The sequence below is a fragment of the Neodiprion virginianus genome, chromosome 5 (assembly GCF_021901495.1).
Source record: "Neodiprion virginianus isolate iyNeoVirg1 chromosome 5, iyNeoVirg1.1, whole genome shotgun sequence".
NCBI lineage: Eukaryota > Metazoa > Arthropoda > Insecta > Hymenoptera > Diprionidae > Neodiprion > Neodiprion virginianus.
Window position 1 is genome coordinate 29,415,241 of NC_060881.1, and position 22,514 is coordinate 29,437,754.

Below are 22,514 nucleotides of genomic sequence, written 5' to 3' on the forward strand. Positions count from 1 at the left end.
ACATTTTTTTCGTATAGCGGTGCTGACGTGCGGATTCATTTTTATATGGGCGGAACTCGAGATAACCCCACCGTAATTTTATAAATTTTTCTGTAAAAAAACACCACCAAACTATCAAATTTTTTGTGGCATAATTGGATGTGGTGTAATTTTGTGTAGAATAAAACATCACGGTCAATGATTTTGTATTGTATCGGCCGTATAAATATTTTGAATTATGCGGGTTATAATTTTTTTTCCGCCAGATAGCGCCGAGGTCGGCAAAGTGACTCGCAAATCGTTCTCATCACCACGGCAGTCTTTAACCTAACCAAGGAAGTTTTGACGGATTGCCGAATATCTTGAAGCTGAATATCACCTGCTCCGATATCGAATATCAAATTAACTAAAAAGACGTAATAATTAGAAATATGCCAGAGGCAACAAAAGTTGAGGCGAAACCATCAAAGGAGGTGAAGAATGGTAAAGAAGAGGAGAAAAATGATTTGGTAAGTAGATATTATAACCAATTGCTGGCTAACCATTTCGCCTGTTGTACTAAAAATATTAAACCAACTCTGACCGGTGACTTGCACCTTCGTTTTCGTTCGTTCTGCCGCGATTGTCTTCGATGATAAATATAATTCAGTGTTACTCTCGCATCTTCATACCCATTAATTTTTCGCAATCAATAACAATGAAACCCAACTGGGATTTGCCAACTTCATTCCACAAAAAGAATCTTTTTTTAGCTGTGTTCAACCTTTCAGTAAAACTAGAAAAAAAGAAATGAAAAATCCGAATGTATAAAAACCTCACTCATCATTAATGGTTACTTTGTTTTCACACAGTCGGAAGAAGACAAGCTGCTTCAGGAGGAGTTGGGCAACCTAGTCGAAAGGCTGCAAGATTCGAACACATCTTTGTACTTCTCGGCATTAGAACTACTCCGTTCTCAAATACGTGCGTCAACAACGTCAATGACGAGCGTGCCAAAGCCGTTGAAATTTATGCGACCTCACTACGATACAATGAAGGTGGTATATGAAAAGATAAATGACCCAAAAACCAAGGAGCTCTGTTCAGATGTCATATCTGTCCTAGCGATGAGTATGGGAGAGGGAAGGGAATGTCTCAAGTATCGCTTGACTGGTTCAGCATTAGAAATCGGGGAATGGGGACACGAGTACGTCAGGCATTTGTCAGGCGAGATTGCAGGAGAGTGGGATCAAGTAACCGGCGATGACGCCGAAGTGATCAGGGAAAAACTGGTAGACTTGGCACGTGAAATTGTCCCCTACAACATGGCTCACAATGCCGAAGCCGAGGCATGTGACTTACTCATGGAAATCGAACGGCTTGATTTGCTTGATCAGTATGTTGACGAGAGTGCTTACCCAAGGGTTTGCCTATACCTCACCAGCTGCGTACCTTACGTTGCTGATCCAGAAAATAGTACACTCCTTCACGCTGCCCTCAAGCTCTTCAGGAAGTTTGGCCAGTATCCGCAAGCTCTCAGGCTCGCCATGCAGCTCAATGACTTGACATTGATAGAGGATATTTTTACTTCATGCAAGGATTTGTAAGTTATATCCAGTCCTAATTTTTTGAGAAATGTGTTTTTTAACCTAGTTATTATAGCACTGAAATTTTTAGAAAAATTTTTACACCAGAGCTGTTAAAACGGTAATGAAGCAATTGAGCAAAACCAAATAACAAACGCAAAGAGACGTAAATTTATGATCCTTTAATCAGATGACTCCACATTTCAGATCCGTTCAAAAGCAGCTGGCGTTCATGCTTGGTCGTCAGCAAATATTTTTGGAATTGAATGAGAACTCAAATGAGTACGATGACCTGGTTGAAATAATGTCCAACGCCCACCTAAACAACCATTTTCTAAACTTGGCTCGAGAGTTGGATATAATGGAGCCAAAAACACCCGAAGATGTCTACAAATCTCATCTGGAAAATTCGCGACCACCATTTGGAGGTGGTCAAGTAGATTCAGCACGTCAAAACCTTGCGGCAAGTTTTGTAAACGGTTTTGTTAACGCCGCATTTGGTCATGACAAGCTACTGATAGAGGACGGTAATAAGTGGCTCTACAAGAACAAGGAACACGGAATGCTCAGCGCCACAGCTTCCTTAGGACTCGTTTTATTGTGGGACGTTGATGGCGGCTTGACCCCAATCGACAAGTACCTGTATTCCGCTGAGGACTACATAAAATCCGGGGCTCTATTGGCTTGTGGAATCGTGAACTGTGGAGTCAGGAACGAGTGCGACCCGGCGCTCGCTTTACTGTCCGACTATGTCCTTCACAGCAGCAACAGCATGCGCGTAGGCGCGATAGTTGGTCTGGGACTGGCTTACGCAGGTTCAAATCGTGAGGCTGTCCTCAGCCTGCTTACCCCTGTGCTTAACGACCCCAAATCTAACTGGGAAGTTATTGCTTGTACTGCTTTGGCCCTCGGCATGGTGGCAGTTGGCTCTTGCAATGCCTACGTTACGACGGCGATAATGCACGCGTTGATGGAGAAGACTGATGCCGAACTGAAAGACACATATTCGAGGTTTTTGCCCCTTGGACTAGGCTTGTGCTTGTTGGGTAAGCAGGAGGCAGCAGAGGCAATAATTGCTGCTCTGGAAGTTGTGCCTGAACCATTCAAGGCGATGGCAACGACTATGGTCGAGGTTTGCGCCTACGCAGGGACAGGAAATGTGTTGAAGATTCAACAATTGCTTCACATTTGTTCAGAGCATCATGAGTCAAGTAATGAGAAGGACGAGAAGAGCGATCGTAAGGAAAAAGACAAAAGGGACGAAAAGAGGGAAGAGAGGGAGAGAGAGCTCAGCTCCCGCCAATCTATCGCCGTACTAGGGATTGCCCTTATTGCTATGGGCGAAGAAATAGGCGCCGAAATGGCATACAGGACTTTTGGGCATCTTCTCAGGTACTGCGAACCTGTCATACGTCGTTCTGTGCCCCTTGCTTTGGGACTCATCTCCGTATCGAACCCCAAACTAAACATCCTCGATACCCTCTCGAAGTTTTCTCACGACAGTGACTCTGAGGTTGCTCACAATGCTATTTTCGCCATGGGACTTGTTGGTGCCGGTACCAACAACGCCAGACTTGCAGCAATGCTCAGACAGCTTGCTCAGTATCACGCCAAGGACCCGAACAACCTATTCATGGTTCGTATCGCACAAGGCCTTACCCACCTTGGAAAGGGAACGTTGACCCTGTCGCCTTACCACAGTGACAGACAACTTCTCAGTCCTGTAGCAGTTGCGGGACTTTTGGGTACTCTGGTCGGATTTTTGGATGTCAAGAACAGTGAGCATTTTTGTGTCTGGAATTTAGCATTTGTTTTCAGGAATAATGCGGTTAAATACAATTATTCATCTTCTTTTGCAGTAATACTTGGTCGCAGTCATTATCTTTTGTACACACTCGCGACAGCGATGCAGCCTAGGATGTTGGTTACTTTTGACGAAGAGCTGAACCCCCTCGCCGTACCTGTTCGAGTTGGTATTGCCGTTGACGTTGTCGGGCAGGCGGGTAAACCAAAGACGATAACGGGCTTTCAAACGCACACGACACCCGTCCTGCTAGCCCACGGAGAAAGAGCGGAAATGGCAACTGAAGAATACGTACCACTGACGCCGATAATGGAAGGTTTTGTAATTCTAAGAAAAAATCCCGACTTCACGCCTTAATAACGATTTTTCATTTTCCACTATTAATGTATTAACTTTTAAAATAAGTATGTGAATGATGAATAATAAAAAAAGTAACGAAATTTAAAGAAGACTGGAAATGTGGATCGCTAAAATTGCCATGCATAATTTTCTTTCAATCATTCGAATGATTAATTTCACGATATTTGAACATGTGTAAAACCCTAGCTTTGTAGCTTCTTCGTCGCCGAAATCCTTTATAGCACACAACTGATCTAGAAGAGAAGGATGCAATTTAATTAAAAAATCAGGCGGGTATATCTTGCACATTCTTTATTTAAATATATGAAACGCATTTAGTATTACACTCATACTTTTCCATTATTTCACCCGATCTAACCCTGGAAGAATTATTCATTGTTTATGCGTATCTTCCAAGTTATTCGGTGATAACATTTCGGGTTAAAAGAACACTTATATATATTTAAACGTATTATAAATATATACACATCCATTCATACTTCATATAGATTAAATAGAATAAATACAACGGAGTTAGAAGTTAATCGCATTTAGGTACCAACGTCGTATTTTCATCATTAGGTACTAATAATGCACTGCCATATCATATTATAGAATGTAGTCTACCGATTTTAGTATCTAAAAAGTAAATATTAAAATTGCAAGTGCGTCGTGAATCTCTTGAAACTGATAACGTTTGCGATTATGTGATACACTTGCAATTTTGCCGATAAATTCTCATTCAATAAACGTTATCTTACATAGTTTCAAGGTAACTGCATATCGTGTCTAACGAATTAATATACTGCGCTAAATGGAAATGAAAAATAGTATTCGATAAAAAATTGTACTGTTTCGATGAAATCGCAACATGTGATTATTGGCTTCGAAAGCCTAAAGTTACTGACCGCAAAAGATGACTACATATACGTTACAACGGTCTAACCAGGCCACGTGACTAAAAATGTTACTATGTCGTTAAATCACTACATATAATTAATCTGCGATTCTGGGAAATAATTATCAACCGTCACTGAAGTTCGCAAGAATTTCCACGCCGGCAGAACTCGAGTCATTTTTTGCCAAGTAAGTAAAACTCGATGTGTGCCCGTTAAGGGCATGCACACCTTATAGACTGCGCGGCACCTTGACGTCAAAGATGAAAATATTTCATTCGCAATTCAAGATCGTGTGAGTGTTCGAAGAACGATGGTACGGACGTACTTCAATTCTGTAGTAACTGGAATAGCCGTGAGTGCTCATGTTTTCGGTAATCTGACTATTGGGTGGCACACTGCATATTTCATAGTCGTGAAGTAAACATCCCTACTCCATTGCATCCGTTACTGAATTCCGTTTTGTGGTTAACGTGAGTTTCTAACACATTTATTAGTGCAAAACTTCAGTTTGTGATGAAAGCACGATATGATCGTGAAATGCAAATGGGATTTTCTTCGCTTCTTACTTCAGGAACCCGGGCATGTCTGATTGTGAGCGTGAAATCGACTTAGTCACGGCCTGTCAGGAGACTAGGAAATGTTTAAACGGTGCATACAATGTTCAAGACTGAGATCATTTTTGACCCCTTATAGAAGGTAAAATAAATTTATCGTCATCGTAATTGATACGAATCCATGTAGTGTTTGAACGATTCTATGATAATTGAAGGGAAACTATCTAAGAATTCAAACGCGCGATAAGATTCATTGTTTCGTGATTCGTTTGTCTATCTTCTCTTTCTAACAAATCATTTACAAAAAGAAATCAAGAAACGATACATGAACAGATACTCCTATGCCCACCCCAATGTTTCTCCGCGTGCACGTCGTGATTGTACATAGTAAGTATTTCCCCGTTCATATGCGTTTGCGTAGTTCAAGACCAACCCCTCTATTCAGTCAATTGAATACGTATAAATTGATGCGAGGTTTGATCACTTTCCAGCCGATTTCGAGCGTCGAAGGAACCAACTAGATACAATGCTTCCTGTACCCTCTGTACACAACCAAGAACACACAACAATCGGCATCGCACTAATCGAAGACCGAGCACGCAGTCTTCTTCTCAGTTTCGGAGGCTGATCCCGAGTAGCAGTCAAGAGCTTTACGAAGTTTGTCAATCCACTCGTCGATGTCTTCGTCAGTGATGCGGCCACCGTTGGCGTCGACGGAAATGGAGCGAGCAAACGACCGTTTGCCGACGAGTGCGGAGAGCATAAGAGTGACCATGGGTATCCCAAGACCGAGAAGAAACATGGGGTGCATAACGTGTTTCATCCCGTGTTTTTTGAAACTTTTGAACAGTTCGGAGAAGAAGCTTTCCTTTTGGTGTTCGTGGTACTTCCCGTATAGATGAGGCTTGATCTTTCCGTACTTGGCAATGTAGTTGTAGTAGTACGGATCGTAGGACTGGGCGTATAACTGTGAGTGATAAACGTTAAGATCCGGCGGAGGATGATTGGCGTCCGGAAACCAAGCGCTTGCGTCTTCGTACGGATTCGGAGCCTTAGAATAATACCGTTTATGGTAGCCGGGTGGCTTGGTGTAAATTATTTCCGGAGCTCCGTGGCCGTAGCCTCCGGGCGGAAATACTGGAGGCCCCACTCTGGACTGAGCGCGATAAATGCCGCCCACGTACGGCGGCCTCACAACGAAATTCCGCCTCCTGTAGGGGACCGGTGGGCCCCTAAGAACTGCCGGACCCTTTTCGACCATACCTTGGACCGGTCGATTAACCCAGTTTGCGTTATGGCCGATCACCCGATCCGCCGCAAACGGCATTTGGGCTGGTTTTATTTGTGGGTTCGCGTATTCCGGCTGTGCATACTGAGGGTACTGGAGTTCCGGCTGGCCCGCTAGGTTAACTTGCTCGTTTCCGCGACTCAAGTCTTCTCGCTGAGGCAGTACTATGTCCGATATGTGGGGCTGGTGATGGGCCGACAAGTCACTCGGCTTTTGGGCCCCACCAAGGTACTCTTCGAGGGCCACCTTGGACTCCTCGGGTGTTTTCGAGTTCAGGAACATCGCCAGGGCCGCATCTGACTGCTCGGGCAATTCCGGCTGATGCGCGGTTTCCGCATTCTCCGGGTAGGCCTGGTTCCAGGTATGCGTTTTGTCCGCAGGATATGATGCGGCTGCTGACACTGGCGACTTGAGGTCTTCATCCGTGATGGTCTTGTAGGAGTTCGCGGAGGAGCTCACCGCCGATGATATTTCGTTTCTCGTTGAAAGCCGGGGGGGCCCCGGGCTTACAAACCTATCACCGTTAGCTTGGTATTTGTTCTGGGCCCGTTCGGCTTGGAGGCTTTTTGCAGCAAGCAAATACGAATCTGTCTCCGTATCCGAGATTTCCAGGGAACGCCCCTTAGCCGCATTCTCTGCCAACTGCGACTCTTCGGCCGTGTAAATCGTGTCCTCGGTCAAAGGATTACCATCAAAGTTCAACTGACCCCAGGCTGCCTGGATCGTTATTAAAAAGAGAGGAATCACGGATACCCGCATGGTTCTGCAAACACAACAAAAATAAAAGTATTCCGTTAGAGTGTACCACAATTGCCGAATAAACACCGTATGGAGTACAAGTTATGGGTGATTAACCTAAAATCGGAATTACTAATAAATTTGTATTACACTTCAATGGGAAATTGCCTGCAGACTTGAAGATTTATGGACCGTAGTGATAAAAGTCAGTGTATAAATTAAAAACATGTACCAAATGGTTGGAAATAAACAAATGAAATAATTCGCAAGTTAAATATACCATAACGGTAAGCTATTCGGTAAAATTGTACTTATACAGCGAATGATTAATTCGTGTTACAGGTGGTGGTGATTGGCTTTTGGCGGTATATACATCTCTAGTGATCGATGCAAATGATGGGTTATTACACTGATTCATGCACGCTGTAATAAATTGTTTCCGTACGTCATTAGTTGAAAAAATAAAACTGCTATCATGACGACACTATAATGCAAATATCAAGGCAAACGACCGAAATACACGAGATGGAGTCATGCGATAGAACGTTTCCGATCGCCGATTTTTTGTCACGCACATTATACATGTATGGAAATTTATTGAATTTGCTTAAACTTTGTCATTCGTTTCATCGTTAGAAGTCTAAGAATAAATTTTACGATGTTCATTATGTTTATATCATGGGAACCAAAACCTCGCTAAACATGTTTTACAATTACGCAATAGTGCTAGGATTCAATGTTTGCATAATATATGTATGTACAAGGAAATGATCAATGGCATCTCGTGTATTACGTAATACATACTGGTTTCAGATTCGAGTCTTTTGAGTTTTATTTCATTGTTTTACTTCTATTTTTAATTCTAAATTTGCCTAACTCGTTTATGAAGCGAACCTTATAAACCTCCAACAGGAGCGCAAAGCGATTAAAAGGAGAAAGAATGTCTAAAGAAAAGGAAAGAGAAGAGAGATATAAAGTATGAAAACGAGAATCAACTGTTGCTTTCAAACTCGATATCCTTCTCAATCGTTGCTCGTGTATCCTGTACAATGCCAATTTCTTCTGTGTGGTGTAAATTTATAAAAAGGAAATCGGTGCGGGTGATTCGACCTCGAAAAATAAACGAAATGTGACCAGCCGACTCGTATCGCTGGTCGAGAGAAAGTAGTACCCATACCGGGAAGGGAAAAAAGGAACGAAAGAAGGTAAAAAAAAAAAAAAAAAATACAGCTGGAATGAAAAAAAAGAACAGCATCAAGACATTCTCTGACAATTCACGTTCACGGGTTGTTTAAGCAGTTCGAGGTGTGTCACAGTAAGAGATATCGAATGTCCGGCAATAACGTCCGCATAGTAAAAGGCTTTCTAAAACCGTTAATTTCATTATACAAAACGATCACCTTACAGCTAAGCACATGTATGTATATATATTGTAATGTACAAGTTTTTAGGAGGATAAAACAGTCTTTTCTGAAATTAAAAGTTTACATTTTCTGAAAGAACTTGCATTCGCGGCATCTAATTGTAAGTCGGGTGGATATATTTTTGCGATCGGCGGCCGAATAAATTATATCCGGAATTCAAATGATTCCACTTACATACATTATTATCGTTATTGTTGTTACACACACATCTATATGTATATAGTATATCATAAATATTATTTACCAAATGGTCATGCATTTGCAAGCCAATTGCTGCTGATCTGTTTGCAAGGTAGTTGATACGACGAAGCAAGCGGATGATAAGTTTTGAATATACATGAATATCTTCACGCTAGAGTGATCAACCGTGAATGCGTGCATTCGTAATAACGCGTTATCTATCTTTAAGTTTGTTGATGAGGTATACATTTTGCGCACAAAGTATGATATGCCTTTCGCAAATTTATTCATGGTCTTTACCGTTATATCAATGAATATTTCCTTCTGAACCTTATGAACCGGAAAATCCAGTATTGACCATTAATTCGAAATTACATTTTCATCTAAGCTCATTTATATTCTATACATGGCTCTCGGATTGAAAACGGTTCTTACACTTACGAGAAACCCCGTTGTCCAACTTTTACAGTAACAATAGAATATGTGCGAATATTTATATCATATTTAATAAATTTTTTTAAAAAATAGGAACATGAGATACTTGATGTATGGATAATCACGTGATGCGGAAAAAGGTAAATTATTTCTATTGCGAGGAATCGCGTACTTACAACTAATTGGATCCTGGTAGTCGACCATGCACGTGAATCATCGAATCATGCGGTGTGATTTGGCGTATGAAGAAAGTGAAGTGAAACGGACGCTACAACGGGTGATAAAAACAGAATTGGGAAAGGAATGAAATAAAATTGAAAAAATCACCCGCGAATATATGAATTTAAGCCGCGCGACGCGGAACTACTCATCCGTCGAGTCCGGCCGGTTTAAAGGATTCGAAGACACTGAGCTCGTCTCACAGCGAGAAAGGAGTTTGTGGATTCCCTCCAGAAGATGCTCAGTCAACCTACACCTTGACGATATACATATAGAGCCACATTTTACCTACATATACAAATACACTTTAATTTATCCATCTTATACGTTTACACTGCCATGGTTTTAAATGCGTTGTTGTACACCTTCGACTCAGTGGTCAGCAATAGAGGGGGAGTCTAGACTCCAAACGGTCTGGTCCAGGGATGTAACGACGAACCAAGAAATTTTATCGCAACATTAACTAGCATTTTGTTCGAATCCAGTAAAAGAAATTACGATTTATCGTAAAGGTATACTTCGGTTCGTATCTTATTTATATAAAAAAATTTCCACATTACAAGAATCTACCAAACACCAGGATATGGGATCGTTCAACGACCAGTCCGCCCACTAAACGCAACGTTCAGGATAAAAATGGACAGGGTAACGGGCCAGTTCGTCACCGAGATCTATCGTACCAAAAAAGATGAATTAGACAGATCAGACAGATGAATACTGAAGAGTCTTCAATTGGATCAACGAATCACACAGACGGTGAGAATTAATTGTTTTCGCATATAATTAGAGGAATGACAGAGTGACGATCAAACATTATTGCATCTGCAACGTCTAGTAATACCAATTGCTAGACTACGTCCAAAGTAGTGGATCCCACCTTAAAGTGCCAGATCCGAACGTGGGACCACGTCTCAGTGGTCACTGACAGGTTTCTCGTTGGCCTTCAAACAGTTGTTGATGGACGTGGGTATTGGCCCGCCGAAAAAGAGCCTCGAAACGGAGAGACAAGAACCATACTTGTATAACTGGCTACTCTTCTTTCCAAACCGTGCGTGTATGGTAGAAGGTAACGATCCGTTCATCGGCGGCAGTAATAAGCACGGAGGAACACTTTCTTTGTACTCAGCTCACCAAGATTGGGCTAAGAGAAGAAAGGAAGGAGGGAATGCCACCCCACACATTGAAAGAGGACGTATGAGTACGAACAGGATTTAAAGAAAAGAAAGAAGACCAAATGGAAGGCTTCGTAAGTCCACCACCGATGCGTTCATGCAGACACAACGATAAAGCATGACGATTGGGGCCCAGCAGGAGGTCATCGTCCGTAGAATTGACCAACTTATGAACAACAGTTTCGGAATAACTACCCGCCCTTACTTGATTCATGGTTAAAATACGTCTTTGAGCAAGTTTTAGCTCGGTAGTTATTAATAGTTGATACGCTTTGTTATATGAAGATCAGTGTTTACGTAGATCCAGGCACGTCGGTACCATTCATGACCATAACCTCAGATTACACGCAACGAGTGTTGCCTCAAATGGTACTAAGACTACTGAAAGCAGTACATCTATCCTGATCAAACGTTTGACAGGAATTTATTGTGGTGCTAGTGGCACTTAGGTCCGAGGTACGATAGTGGCGCGGTTAGCCCCACCTTGAACTAAGATTCCAAGGTGTATGTATGCTCATTGAGGAAAGTAAAGCCGCCGTTAGACCAGGATATGAATACGCACTGTGTCTGTGCGTGTCCACTGTGTCTGCGAATGGTTCTTACCGCAAATTGTACTTTGACAAACATTGTCGAGTCTGTTAAAGAATTCTAAAGTGGATGTATGCGTGATGGCTCTAGAAATAAGAATTATGTCCCACTTGTGACGGTGGTTTTGGTTCGTCTATTTATTCTTCTTCTTCTTCTTCTCGTTTACTTTATTATTGTTATTACTGTCCCAGATTACTGCAATCGTCGCCACTATAATGTCATTCGCGAAAATTCCTCATTAATTATACATTCAACCGAATTTCATTCAACGTTGTTCAGTGCCGTCACAAAAAAATTCTGACAATTATGTATCTACCAAGAATAGGCGACCGGAACTCTTATCAATCTTTTCGTCCACACTGTCTAGACTCAGGCTCTGAATGTCGGCACAGTGTGATTTGCAGGCGTGTTGAATTACGAATGAAGTGTGAGTGCGGCACGAACACGTCGGGAATTAAGTCTGAATAGAGCAAAGGTTAAATTGTTAACTAACCCTGGTAAAGTACTCAAATTTGGTTCATTATGAGACCTTCTTCGTTGGAATTGACTTCCATTAAAGCAAGTCGCGTGCAGCAGGAATTGTCATGTATACATTGCGTCTGGGTAAAATTACTTTAATGTCATTACATCCGTGGGAGGAAGTACATCGTAGGGAGCGATTCTCTAACAAATTCCTCGCCTAAATAGTTGACTGCTAAACTTCCAAATTCTCGCGATTTCTTTGAGCTTTTTTTTCTATCATCTGATGCGAGTCAAGTTAAAAACAAACTCTACGTACGGTGTAGTACAACCAATTGTTTAGAAAGTATAATTACTTTTTTCGCAGGTTTTAATGATTATATACGGATAGGATATTGCTCGTAAACGGGAAAGTGAAGAATTTCTGTTTTGTAAATATGCTGTATTAATTTGCGATACTGTCCAAACAATTGCCGAAGAATTCACCAATTAGAGCTTTCCGTGAAAATTTTTTTTGCCAGGTATTAACAATTAATGTGGAATAATTTTTCTCCTCTTATTTTAAATTTGCGAATTACTGATCGTCTATCACTCAAAAAGCGTTGTAATAATATAAAATATAAATCAGGCCGTAACGAATCAGAAAAAAAAGTTTTTGTTTTTTGACACAATTTTGAAAGGCGGCATCTCGTTTAAACTGTGCCACAACTCACACGTGTATTAAAACTTTTGGTGAAGGTTATTAACCCGGTTTAGTATCAATTCGATAAATACATTGGAACGCTCCAGGGAATTACTAATTTGTAGCAACTAAAAGTTAAAAAAAGTTTTACCTATATATTTTTCTTTTTCTCATGGCATAACGCATGGCTTTTTGAACCATGGTTCATCGATTATCATCGGTCAAATCGAATATGAGAGCAGTGTAAAAAAAAATTAGCATGACCATGAAATTATGACGTGAAGTCGTAAAAGAAAGAAGAAGAAAAAAAAGATCATTGTACATAGGTTTTAGAATTTTTTTTTCTCTTTCCATCATTCGAACGCTGAGAAGTTTCCAAAGATTCCAGAGAGAAATCTAGCACAAGTTCTTCAAATATCCGGGAATTAGGTATATTTTAAGTATGTTTGTTTAGACTGGTTTATTAGAAATATATTCAATAGATGCCGCGTTATCGGAATAACAAAATATCCGTACAATTAGTTACATCGAAAGTACAGTTACGTGTTACTCATTACTCGACGCTGAGAAACTTGGGGGGATTTCAAGGTAAATGTCCATGCACATAACATAATTTGCATACCGGACAAGTTCACCTAATTGACGTTAAAAATTTTTTAAGCTATGTGACGAAATTTCTGCTGTTTTCCATTAGCTATTTTATGTGCACAGAAATTTCACGCATGCAATTTAAAAGGGTGGCCTCTTTATATACAGCCGTGAAACGATTAATGCTGGCGAAAAACAAGCGTGTAAGTCTACGAGTGAAAGTATCCCGACATCAACCAGTGATTCATTAATTATTATTTGACCCGTTCTGCTTCCGAAGACCTTTAGCAGAATTCTTGGAGCATCGTGAGGTGTTCGAAACGAGGCACGGGTTCAAGACCAAGAGTAGCAAATTTCCACACAAGGCCAAGTTTACCGTCAAAAATGGAACAGAATCTTGGAGGTAGAACGCCCTAAGATGCCACTGTAGCAAATATCGCAGTAATATATTTGCTGGCATATATTACGACGTGATATTATACTTCACATGTTAACAATAAGCCAGTAAACTTACGACAATTATCGCTACTAGTTTTATTCGATTAATTGAGTTTTTCGATTAATCGTTTTTCTAATTATTCGCTGAATCGACGAATTCGATTAATCGTTTTACCGATTAATCGATTAATCGACGGTTTCGATTCATATACCGACTGACCTACGGAATTATTATGAGGTAGCTCCGATTAATCGATTAATTGAAAAAACGATTAATCGAAACCGTCGATTAATCGATAATTGGAAAACGATTAATCGAAATCGTCGATTAATCAATTAATCTGCAAATGTGGGACTACATAAATCCGCGATTTTTTCGTTAAAGACAGATGCGTGATTATCTGGGTATAAGTATATGGAAATCATATCATTGCCAAGTTTCGTGAAAAGCATGACGATCAAGATTTTGCTTACAGTGTTCGCGGTTTAGGAGAAAGTTTTAGCTGATATATATTCAAATTGGACGAGGTGCGGGTCAAATTCGTGAAAAACTAAACATATAGTCCGTGATTTGAAACACACGTACCAACAGTTCCGGAATCGTCTTACAATTAAACATCAGCCGTCAGCCCAAAGAAGGAGAAGACGAAGTAAAGAAGAGGGTCTAAAGGTGAAGTTAGCATAGATATTAGACGCAACCAGAGTGGCATAGTATCCAAAAGTGGGCCATGCATAACAAAATTGGCAATACACGTATTTACATGCATATATGTATCTAAATCTATACTGTCTTCGCAGTTTTTGGCTGACGCAGGCCACGCGTTGTATTCCTAAGATATGCCAATGTACTTTTCCTTCCATGGGGCAGGTCCCGATAACGCCCCAAGGGTTATTCTTCTTACGTGGCAGCTCTCGTGCGAAAGGTGGTCCAGGTATACTCTCTCTCAGTACCGATGATACGGTGAAAATGAGGAGCGCACAAAGATGTTGACGATGTAATCAGTAATTGAGAAGATGATAGTTTTGTGTGCTGTATCATTTATTTATTTAAAAGGTATTTACTGTTACCTTTTTTCTTCACTTGGCGACAGTTCAACGGCCAATAAAAGAGCTCGAATCATCGTCCCCAGTTTCATTGGTCGATGATGATGATAGTTAGACCCAAGGCGCCTCTTGTCAAGTGAGCCGGGCATGGAAGGCTCGTAATTGTTTCATATTACATTTGTCGTCTGCCGCGTCACGTACTGATGTAGACCGAGCGAGCGAGTAGAACGAGCGATGCTTGGAAGTGTAACAACATCGTGAAACGCCAGTAATAGTAATCGTTTGAATATAAAGTGAAAAACGCCCAACTTAAGATGGAACCTGGACGAAGCGGTCGTTCGAAAAGCTTCTGGGAAAGGTGCAAGGCTTTCCTACGCAAGATTCATTTCAATACCGACAAGATATTCTATCGGTAAGTTCGATTTCGGTTTAACCAGCATGAAGGTATGATTCATCCTAACCCTTTCGATTGTCAACGGGATGAATGAGGTGGTCAATTACCTTACATTGATTTAGAGGACTGGAATGATCGAAACAAGGATTTTCAAATGATCATGAATCCGCGCATAGTTCGTCCGTTACAACGAATCACGAAGACTAAGATAGGGTGATCACATATGACACAGGACCTGTTCTACTATATAAAGTGCATAATGTGTGTCCACGTTCTCAGTTGACGTTCGCGCCAATGCATAATTTTAGACGCGACCGAGTCTAGCACGCTTTAATTAATAGATGTAATCAAAACTCCTGACATTCTACCACCAGCCTCAATCTTTGACAGTGAAAATTGAAGCAGTTACTACGTAATTACTTCCATTCATCTCCAATAGCCATAAAACGATAGCGTGCTAAATCGCCAAACAAGTTACAATCATTACTTGTTGCGATTGTTATAGAACTACTGCAGGTCATCGATTTGTCAGATTGCATTTTAAGCTACGGTATCCGAACGCCTGTTATCGTCAATAGACAATGCAAGGAAGCCTGCATGTGCTTGATGACATCTTCGTATTTAATTGAGCACAATTCATACGTACTTAAGTTATAAAGAAGTACGTGATCCGTTTAAAGATATCACGTCAATGTTGGCTTGAGACGATTACATCTATAAAAGCGGTTGCCAATTTCTTGCTGTTAATATCGATAACAAATATATAATCAAGACACAATTATATTTTACCAAACTTGTTGAAAATTAAATATATGAAGAACTTTAGCTGGTTCTTTGCTGATTAGACCCTACTTATAACGTAATATTCGACCAACACCGATGCTTTTTGTGTACAGCATATATTACATAAGGTTTATTGAAACGATTTTAGTTACTCATCACCGAACGTCTAAAACGTTACACCTTTAAACTTCATAGCAGCGATTAAAATGTTTTTTCAGTATAGGGGTGAGCATAGCCACGCGGCCATGGCTTTGGTTAATAATATCGTTCTGCATAAGCGCGGTGTGTGGTCCAGGATTTCTTTTCTGGGCGGAAGAAGTAGACGATGTTGAGCTCTTCATGCCCCTGGATTCGATTGTCAGGGCCGACGCTGCCTGGGTCAAGGAACACTTCAGAGACGATCTCAGATACGAAAGTATTATAGTTACTGCTCCAAACGTGCTAGATTCAGAAGTTTTGCAAGCTGTAAGTGATTAAGATTATCCCGCAGAGATATTTGAAATGAAACATAGAGGTAGAATGTAACTATATGTGTTCCGAATTGAGAGAACCATTGATGAGAAAATCTTTGTATCTTCCATAGTCTTTCTTTTGCACACTATATTAGAAACGAAAGACGCGAAAGCCAGAAGATATTCGACAACGATAATGCTTCAGTTCACACGTCTCATGTATTATACATTCATTTTACAGCTGTACGAGATAGAGGAGTCCGTTAAAAGCATCGTGGTCGACAATGACACTTGGAATGACGTTTGCGCGGGGTAAGATGCTCTGAGAGTAGAGTTTTTTCTCATTTTTAAATCGAAGTAATTTGGTAATTCGACTCGTGTCCACAGATACTTGACGTGGTTTGAAGACGAAGAAGGAACAGTGGATCTTGGTGAAACGGAATTCACTGCTGAAATAATGGCGAATTTGAATACCTCGATAAAACACGATTGCTTATATCAATCGTTATTAAAGGTATGGAGGCCTGAAGAAAGGACGAACTTTCAAAACGCTAACAGAGACTCAATACTTGCCGATGTTACGGCGGCCCTAAGCGACCAGTGAGTTATTGTTGGAAAGAAACGAACCAGTTCATGGGGTCCTCCAATACCCAGACGTATTGTTGAAAATGAAAAGAAGTCAATATTTTCATCTCTTTCAGAAACAACAACAACATGCTGTTGGATATTTCTCTTCTGTTATCCGGAGTGGAATACGACGCAAGGGGATACGTGGTTGGGGCAAAAGCGACGATCCTAAATTTCTTATTAAAAAAATCGCATCCTCGTTCACCGGATTGGGAATTGGAGTTCATTAAGAAGGTGCTCTACTCGAACCGCACCTTGCCTGATGGAATGGCGATCTACGCGGTAGCGACAAGAAGTTTCACCGACTTTCTTCATCAAGTCTTGAACAGCAATATGACCGTCCTTTTCTGCGGCCTCTCGTTGATCGTCATTTACATAATCCTGATGATCGGAAGGTGCAACATTGTTCAGCAGAGGATTTACCTCTCCATAGTCGGGGTGTCGGTCATAGGACAAGCGATCCTTTCGGCCTACGGAATTTGCTACTACATGGGATACTTCTACGGTCCGATACATCCTATCCTGCCGTTTTTGCTACTCGGTATCGGAGTGGACGACATGTTCGTAATTATGCAGAGCCTTGAGAACATATCCAAGGTCGAAAAGCCGTCGGATCTAACGGAACGGATAGCCCGGGCCTTGCAGCAATCGGGAATGTCGATAACTGTAACGTCAGTTACGAACATTGTGGCATTTGCAATCGGAGTAACAACGGTGATGCCGTTCTTGGAATCGTTCTGCATGTTCGCAACGATGGGTATTCTCTTCCTCTACATATTTGAGATCACCTTTTTCGTTAGCTGTTTGGTGTACGATGAGAAGCGGCTTCAGCTCCAGAGGGACGGATGCTGTTGTCGCCCGACTTCCGAATGGAAGCCGAACGGGTGCAGCCAGAAAAACATCCAGCAGACTATATTCGAGAAATTTTTAGGACCATTCGTTACGAAGACTCCCGTGAAAATAGCAATCCTAGCTCTGACCACTTTCATCCTCGGGTCGAACGTATGGGGCATCTGTCAGCTTGAGCAGAACTTCGACCCCACTTGGTACTTAAATCAAGACTCGTATCCCATACTGTACAACAATAAGCTGAAGGAGTATTTTCCCAAGTATGGTAAACGGGCCGGTATTTATCTCGGCGATGTTGACTACTATCGGGACCACCAGGCCTTGGTCAACTTCACCGAAGCTTTGAAGGCAAACCCCTACGTTAATAACCAAACCGTCGATTGCTGGTTCATCGCCTTCGATAAGTGGTTGCAAGCACGAAGTCTAGGTCAATATTCTTCCCAGCAGAATCAAGTTTTCACAGTTATACCCTCCTGATAAATAGAGTTATTGTATAGTTTCAAAATTTAATTTATATTTACATGTTAGGCTTCTGGCAAGACTGACACTATCATGTAAACTGTTAGGTTGAAATGTTAAGCCCTATGTTTTATTTATTTCTGTGTTTCTCAGACCCCGAAGACAACGACGAATATCACAGTTACTTGACAGAGTACTTGCTGCTCACGAAAGAGGGTCAAGCTTACATAAAAGACATCAAATTTAGCAGAATACCAATCAACGAATACAACATTACGGTAAATTTAGGTTTTGGTTCTTCAATACTACTTAAATTTCCATTACCAGTCAATGTAGTCATCTAGTTGAGAATATTACGATTTCACATGAGAATCTAGAATATTCCATACATCATTTGACGACGAACGCTCGTTTTCAGACATCACAGATTCAAATACAGCACGTGTTAATAAATACAACGTCGGATCAAATTCGCGCGATGGAATTAATCAGAGAGACTGTAGAATCAATAAATTTCTCAACGGGTAACGAGCATGTAGCAGTATTCTCTCCAGATTATGTATCGTGGACAGCAAACAAGGTAATCGCATGAAGAACACTTCCAATTTACCTTTCATTCAATTTGAGTAAAAACTATTTAAAAACAATGCTGTTTCAGATCATCGGCGAAGAACTAATCAGAAATTTGGGTCTGGAAATTCTAGCCGTTGGGCTTGTAACGATAATTTTGCTTCAAGACTTGGAAGCTTCATTCTGGGTAATTTGCTGCGTTTTATTCACACTTGTCGATTTATTGGGTTCCATGTACTACCTGGGGCTAACGATTGAAATATCGTCCAGCATAATGGTCCTTCTTTGTGCTGGATTGGCAGTGGATTATGCAGCCCACATTGGGATAGAATTTACCAGGATGAAAGGAACGAAAAACGGTTCGTTATACTCGGGACATTTCGTAAAGTTTCAGATCACTTTGCAAATGTACGTTATTATCTGCAATTTCGATGAACACATAATTTATTTGTTTTTCATTTCTTTTTCTGTCAGAGCGAGCTGTGGCAACGCTAAGTGTAATGGGACCCGCTGTGTTCAACGGTGGCCTCAGTACGTTCCTAGCATTCGTGCTTCTGGGTGCTAGCGAAGCGTATTTATTCAGTACGTTTTTCAAGGTATGATCAAATTTTCGTGACTTTGAAAGAGAATAGCTAAACACTATTACATACTAATATATTTTTCCATAATTTTTTCAGCTCTTTACATGCGTTGTGGTATTCGGACTCTTTCACGGTCTCTTCTTCTTACCTGTGATACTTAGCTTATTCGGACCAAATGAGTTGAAGATTGAAAAGGATGCTGAGATTGTCACGACACCACAGCAAATTTCCATGAACAATAAAAGTAAGAGGTCCTTATACATTTTAATGAGAATAAAAAATCACTGGTAAAAGCTAGTGATGTTTCGTGTCTCAACAAATTGGAGCAATCATTCTCCTACTTTTCTCGGTATATTACTTATTATTTTAACTTCCATGGCGACAAAAATATTTATTGTTTCAGGCCAAAGTATTGACGTAGAACAACAGGATTAAATTAAGACTGCATAGAATGTAAATGTTTTTAAATATAAACGAGTTTTTAATCGAATAAAAGAATGATTCTATTGTTCATTACGATGTTTTATTATACCCCCACGCATTTTAATATAAATAATTGTAGGTGATTCGTCAACTCACAGTTTCATTTCTGTCTTCTAGTCTTCACCTCTGTCCATCCATTGTCTTCATTCTCCTCAGCATCCATTTTCTCAACTGCTTCGTCATTTTTCATCTCATCTCTTACTCCTTCCAGAAGTTTAGGTTGCGCTAAAGTTTCCTTGGCGGGTTTCCTGCCCATTATCCATGGCTGAAGTGGGGGCAATTTCGCCATCTCCGTTACCGCTGTGGCTTCATCTCCATCCATACAATATTTATGAAATCTCAACAATACTTTGGCAACATCTGCTGCGCTATCATCTTGCAACTCTGTCTGGAAAGCCTCGTCCATATATTCTTCTATTTCCGCAGCTATATCATCAGTATCTAGTCCCTCTGTAAATTTAGATTCGACATATAAGATACAAATTATCGCACGTATGAAATTATCATAAATGAGTTGGAAGGAAAATATTCACATTATAACATTCAAAAGTGAATAGTCTGAACGTTTTGTATAGCTGAAAGTATCTTTTACTTTATTTCCACAACTGAAATCAGTTATATGAGCAATGTGAAGTCAGATTATATAGAAGATTATGTGAGAAGTGCAATATTTACATACGTAAGCAATGGAGACTAACCATTCATGTATAAGACTTCTGTAATGTATGCCGGGAAATCTTCAGCCCTATCTCTACTTCCCATTCCATGATCAACAGCAAGCTACAAAAAGAATTTGAATTATTATTATTTAGAGAAATTGTTGTTCATACATACGTGGCTTAGCAGTATCGATTATCTCTACAAAACAAGTCCGGAGGATTGAAGTCAATTTAATTACAGGTTTTGTATTGCTGCTTTGTATGAAACTATTCGGAACTGATTAATGATACTCTACAGAAATGCTTTGTAGAAGACAACTTGTTCCGGGCAAAGGGAGGTTATGTTGTTAACAGGAGATAATTATTGTGATTAACAATAGAAAGACAACGAGAAGCTGGTGAAAATAATTACATACGTTTAGAGCGGTCCAGTTGCTCAATACCCGTTCTGAAATCGTGAGAAAAAAATCCTTCGTGCTCGCCATGTCTCTCGATACAGGCATGCAGCATTGAGGTTATACAGTACCGAGTCGTAACGTAGTCGTAACGATGAAAAGACTTTTTATCGACGGAGGAAAACAGTGCAACAGCACAGGCGAAGAGGTGCAAAATTTTTCATCAGTTTTCGGCTGTAAAATTCGATGCGTTCATCACACCTAATGTAGACATATATACGCAATCCTTTTCCTTTGTAAAATGACCTCGATATTATAGGGGTCTCGAATGAATCGATTCCGTCAAAGACAATTACGTCGATATAGTAAAGCCAAGAATTTATTCCAGCACTTTTCAAAATCGCGAAAATTTTCACCAAAAATACGAAGGGTTAGCCTTACTTATTTTTGGGCCGAAAAATTCTTGGTCTCAGACTCGATTTGTATGACCTTTTCTCGACTAATTAGACTCCCAGGAACTGAGAAAACGCAGCGAAAAGAGCGTGGGATCAACGGGAGACGAATGACGATGGAAAAAGCATCAGTCGAAAAATGTGAAAGACTAAGGTTCTGGTTTTCTGCCTGTAGCTTTTGGTCCGTTGCTCGCAGCGTATTGGGACTGCGCCTAATCGATTTCTCTCGCAAAATTACGTCGGATTAGTGCAAGAAAGAATTTATTCCAGCACTTTTCAAAATCGCGAAAATTTTCACCAAAAATACAAAGGGGTTAGCCTTACTTATTTTTGGGCCGAAAAATTCTTGGTCTCAGACTCGATTTGTATGACCTTTTCTCGACTAATTAGACTCCCAGGAACGGGGAAAACGCAGCGAAAAGAGCGTGGGATCAACGGGAGACGAATGACGACAAAATGATCACCAGCTGAAAAATGTGAAAAACTCAGGTACTGGTTTTCTGCCTGTAACTTTTGGTCCGTTGCTCGCAGCTTATTGGGACTGCACCCAATCGATTTCTCTCGCAAAATTACGTCAGAATAGTGCACGAAAGAATTTATTCCAGCACTTTTCAAAATCGCGAAAATTTTCACCAAAAATACAAAGGGGTTAGCCTTACTTATTTTTGGGCCGAAAAATTTTTGGTCTCAGATTCGATGTGCATGAGCTTTTCTAGACCAATTAGACTCCCAGGAACTCAGAAAACGCAGCGAAAACAGCGTAGGACCAACAGCAGACGAATGACGATGGAAAAAGCATCAGTCGAAAAATGTGAAAAACTCAGGTTCTGGTTTTCTGCCTGTAACTTTTGGTCCGTTGTTCGCAGCCTATTGGGACTGCGCCTAATCGATTTCTCTCGCAAAATTACGTCAGAATAGTGCACGAAAGAATTTATTCCAGCACTTTTCAAAATCGCGAAAATTTTCACCAAAAATACAAAGGGGTTAGCCTTACTTATTTTTGGGCCGAAAAATTCTTGGTCTCAGACTCGATTTGTATGACCTTTTCTCGACTAATTAGACTCCCAGGAACGGAGAAAACGCAGCGAAAAGAGCGTGGGATCAACGGGAGACGAATGACGACAAAATGATCACCAGCTGAAAAATGTGAAAAACTCAGGTTCTGGTTTTCTGCCTGTAACTTTTGATCCGTTGCTCGCAACATATTGGGACTGCGCCCAATCGATTTCTCTCGAAAAATTACGTCAGAATAGTGTACGAAAGAATTTATTCCAGCGCTTTTCAAAATCGCGAAAATTTTCACCAAAAATACAAAGGGGTTAGCCTACTTATTTTTGGGCCGAAAAATTTTTGGTCTCAGATTCGATGTGCATGAGCTTTTCTAGACCAATTAGACTCCCAGGAACTCAGAAAAC

General features: G+C 40.7%; 4 protein-coding genes across 5 annotated transcripts; 2 read left to right on the forward strand and 2 right to left on the reverse strand.

The window, feature by feature from the left end:
* Positions 1–262: 262 nt before the first annotated feature.
* Positions 263–3,799, forward strand: LOC124304647 (26S proteasome non-ATPase regulatory subunit 2). The gene is made up of 4 exons (XM_046763151.1): positions 263–488; positions 831–1,561; positions 1,752–3,322; positions 3,404–3,799. Exons 1-4 carry the CDS (start codon positions 411–413, stop codon positions 3,703–3,705), a joined length of 2,682 nt encoding a protein of 893 aa, XP_046619107.1. The 5' UTR covers positions 263–410; the 3' UTR covers positions 3,706–3,799.
* A 183-nt stretch (positions 3,800–3,982) lies between these two features.
* Positions 3,983–19,828, reverse strand: LOC124304653 (uncharacterized). 2 transcript variants are annotated; one of them, XM_046763159.1, is made up of 2 exons: positions 19,690–19,828; positions 3,983–7,191 (listed from the first exon to the last, which is right to left on the reverse strand). In XM_046763159.1, exons 1-2 carry the CDS (start codon positions 19,695–19,697, stop codon positions 5,721–5,723), a joined length of 1,479 nt encoding a protein of 492 aa, XP_046619115.1. In that variant the 5' UTR covers positions 19,698–19,828; the 3' UTR covers positions 3,983–5,720. The 2 variants fall into 2 exon arrangements, with proteins under 2 accessions (XP_046619115.1, XP_046619116.1); XM_046763160.1 differs by lacking the exon at positions 19,690–19,828 and adding an exon at positions 9,382–9,617.
* Positions 14,447–19,621, forward strand: LOC124304664 (patched domain-containing protein 3-like). The gene is made up of 11 exons (XM_046763175.1): positions 14,447–14,807; positions 15,791–16,037; positions 16,266–16,336; positions 16,412–16,624; positions 16,726–17,921; positions 18,113–18,237; positions 18,378–18,539; positions 18,618–18,888; positions 19,004–19,125; positions 19,207–19,354; positions 19,514–19,621. The coding sequence occupies exons 1-11, from the start codon at positions 14,710–14,712 to the stop codon at positions 19,543–19,545; spliced, it is 2,685 nt and encodes an 894-aa protein (XP_046619131.1). The 5' UTR covers positions 14,447–14,709; the 3' UTR covers positions 19,546–19,621.
* Positions 19,617–20,826, reverse strand: LOC124304661 (uncharacterized). Its single transcript, XM_046763173.1, has 3 exons — positions 20,669–20,826; positions 20,292–20,373; positions 19,617–20,043 (listed from the first exon to the last, which is right to left on the reverse strand). The coding sequence occupies exons 1-3, from the start codon at positions 20,753–20,755 to the stop codon at positions 19,694–19,696; spliced, it is 519 nt and encodes a 172-aa protein (XP_046619129.1). The 5' UTR covers positions 20,756–20,826; the 3' UTR covers positions 19,617–19,693.
* Between the last annotated feature and the right edge of the window lie 1,688 nt (positions 20,827–22,514).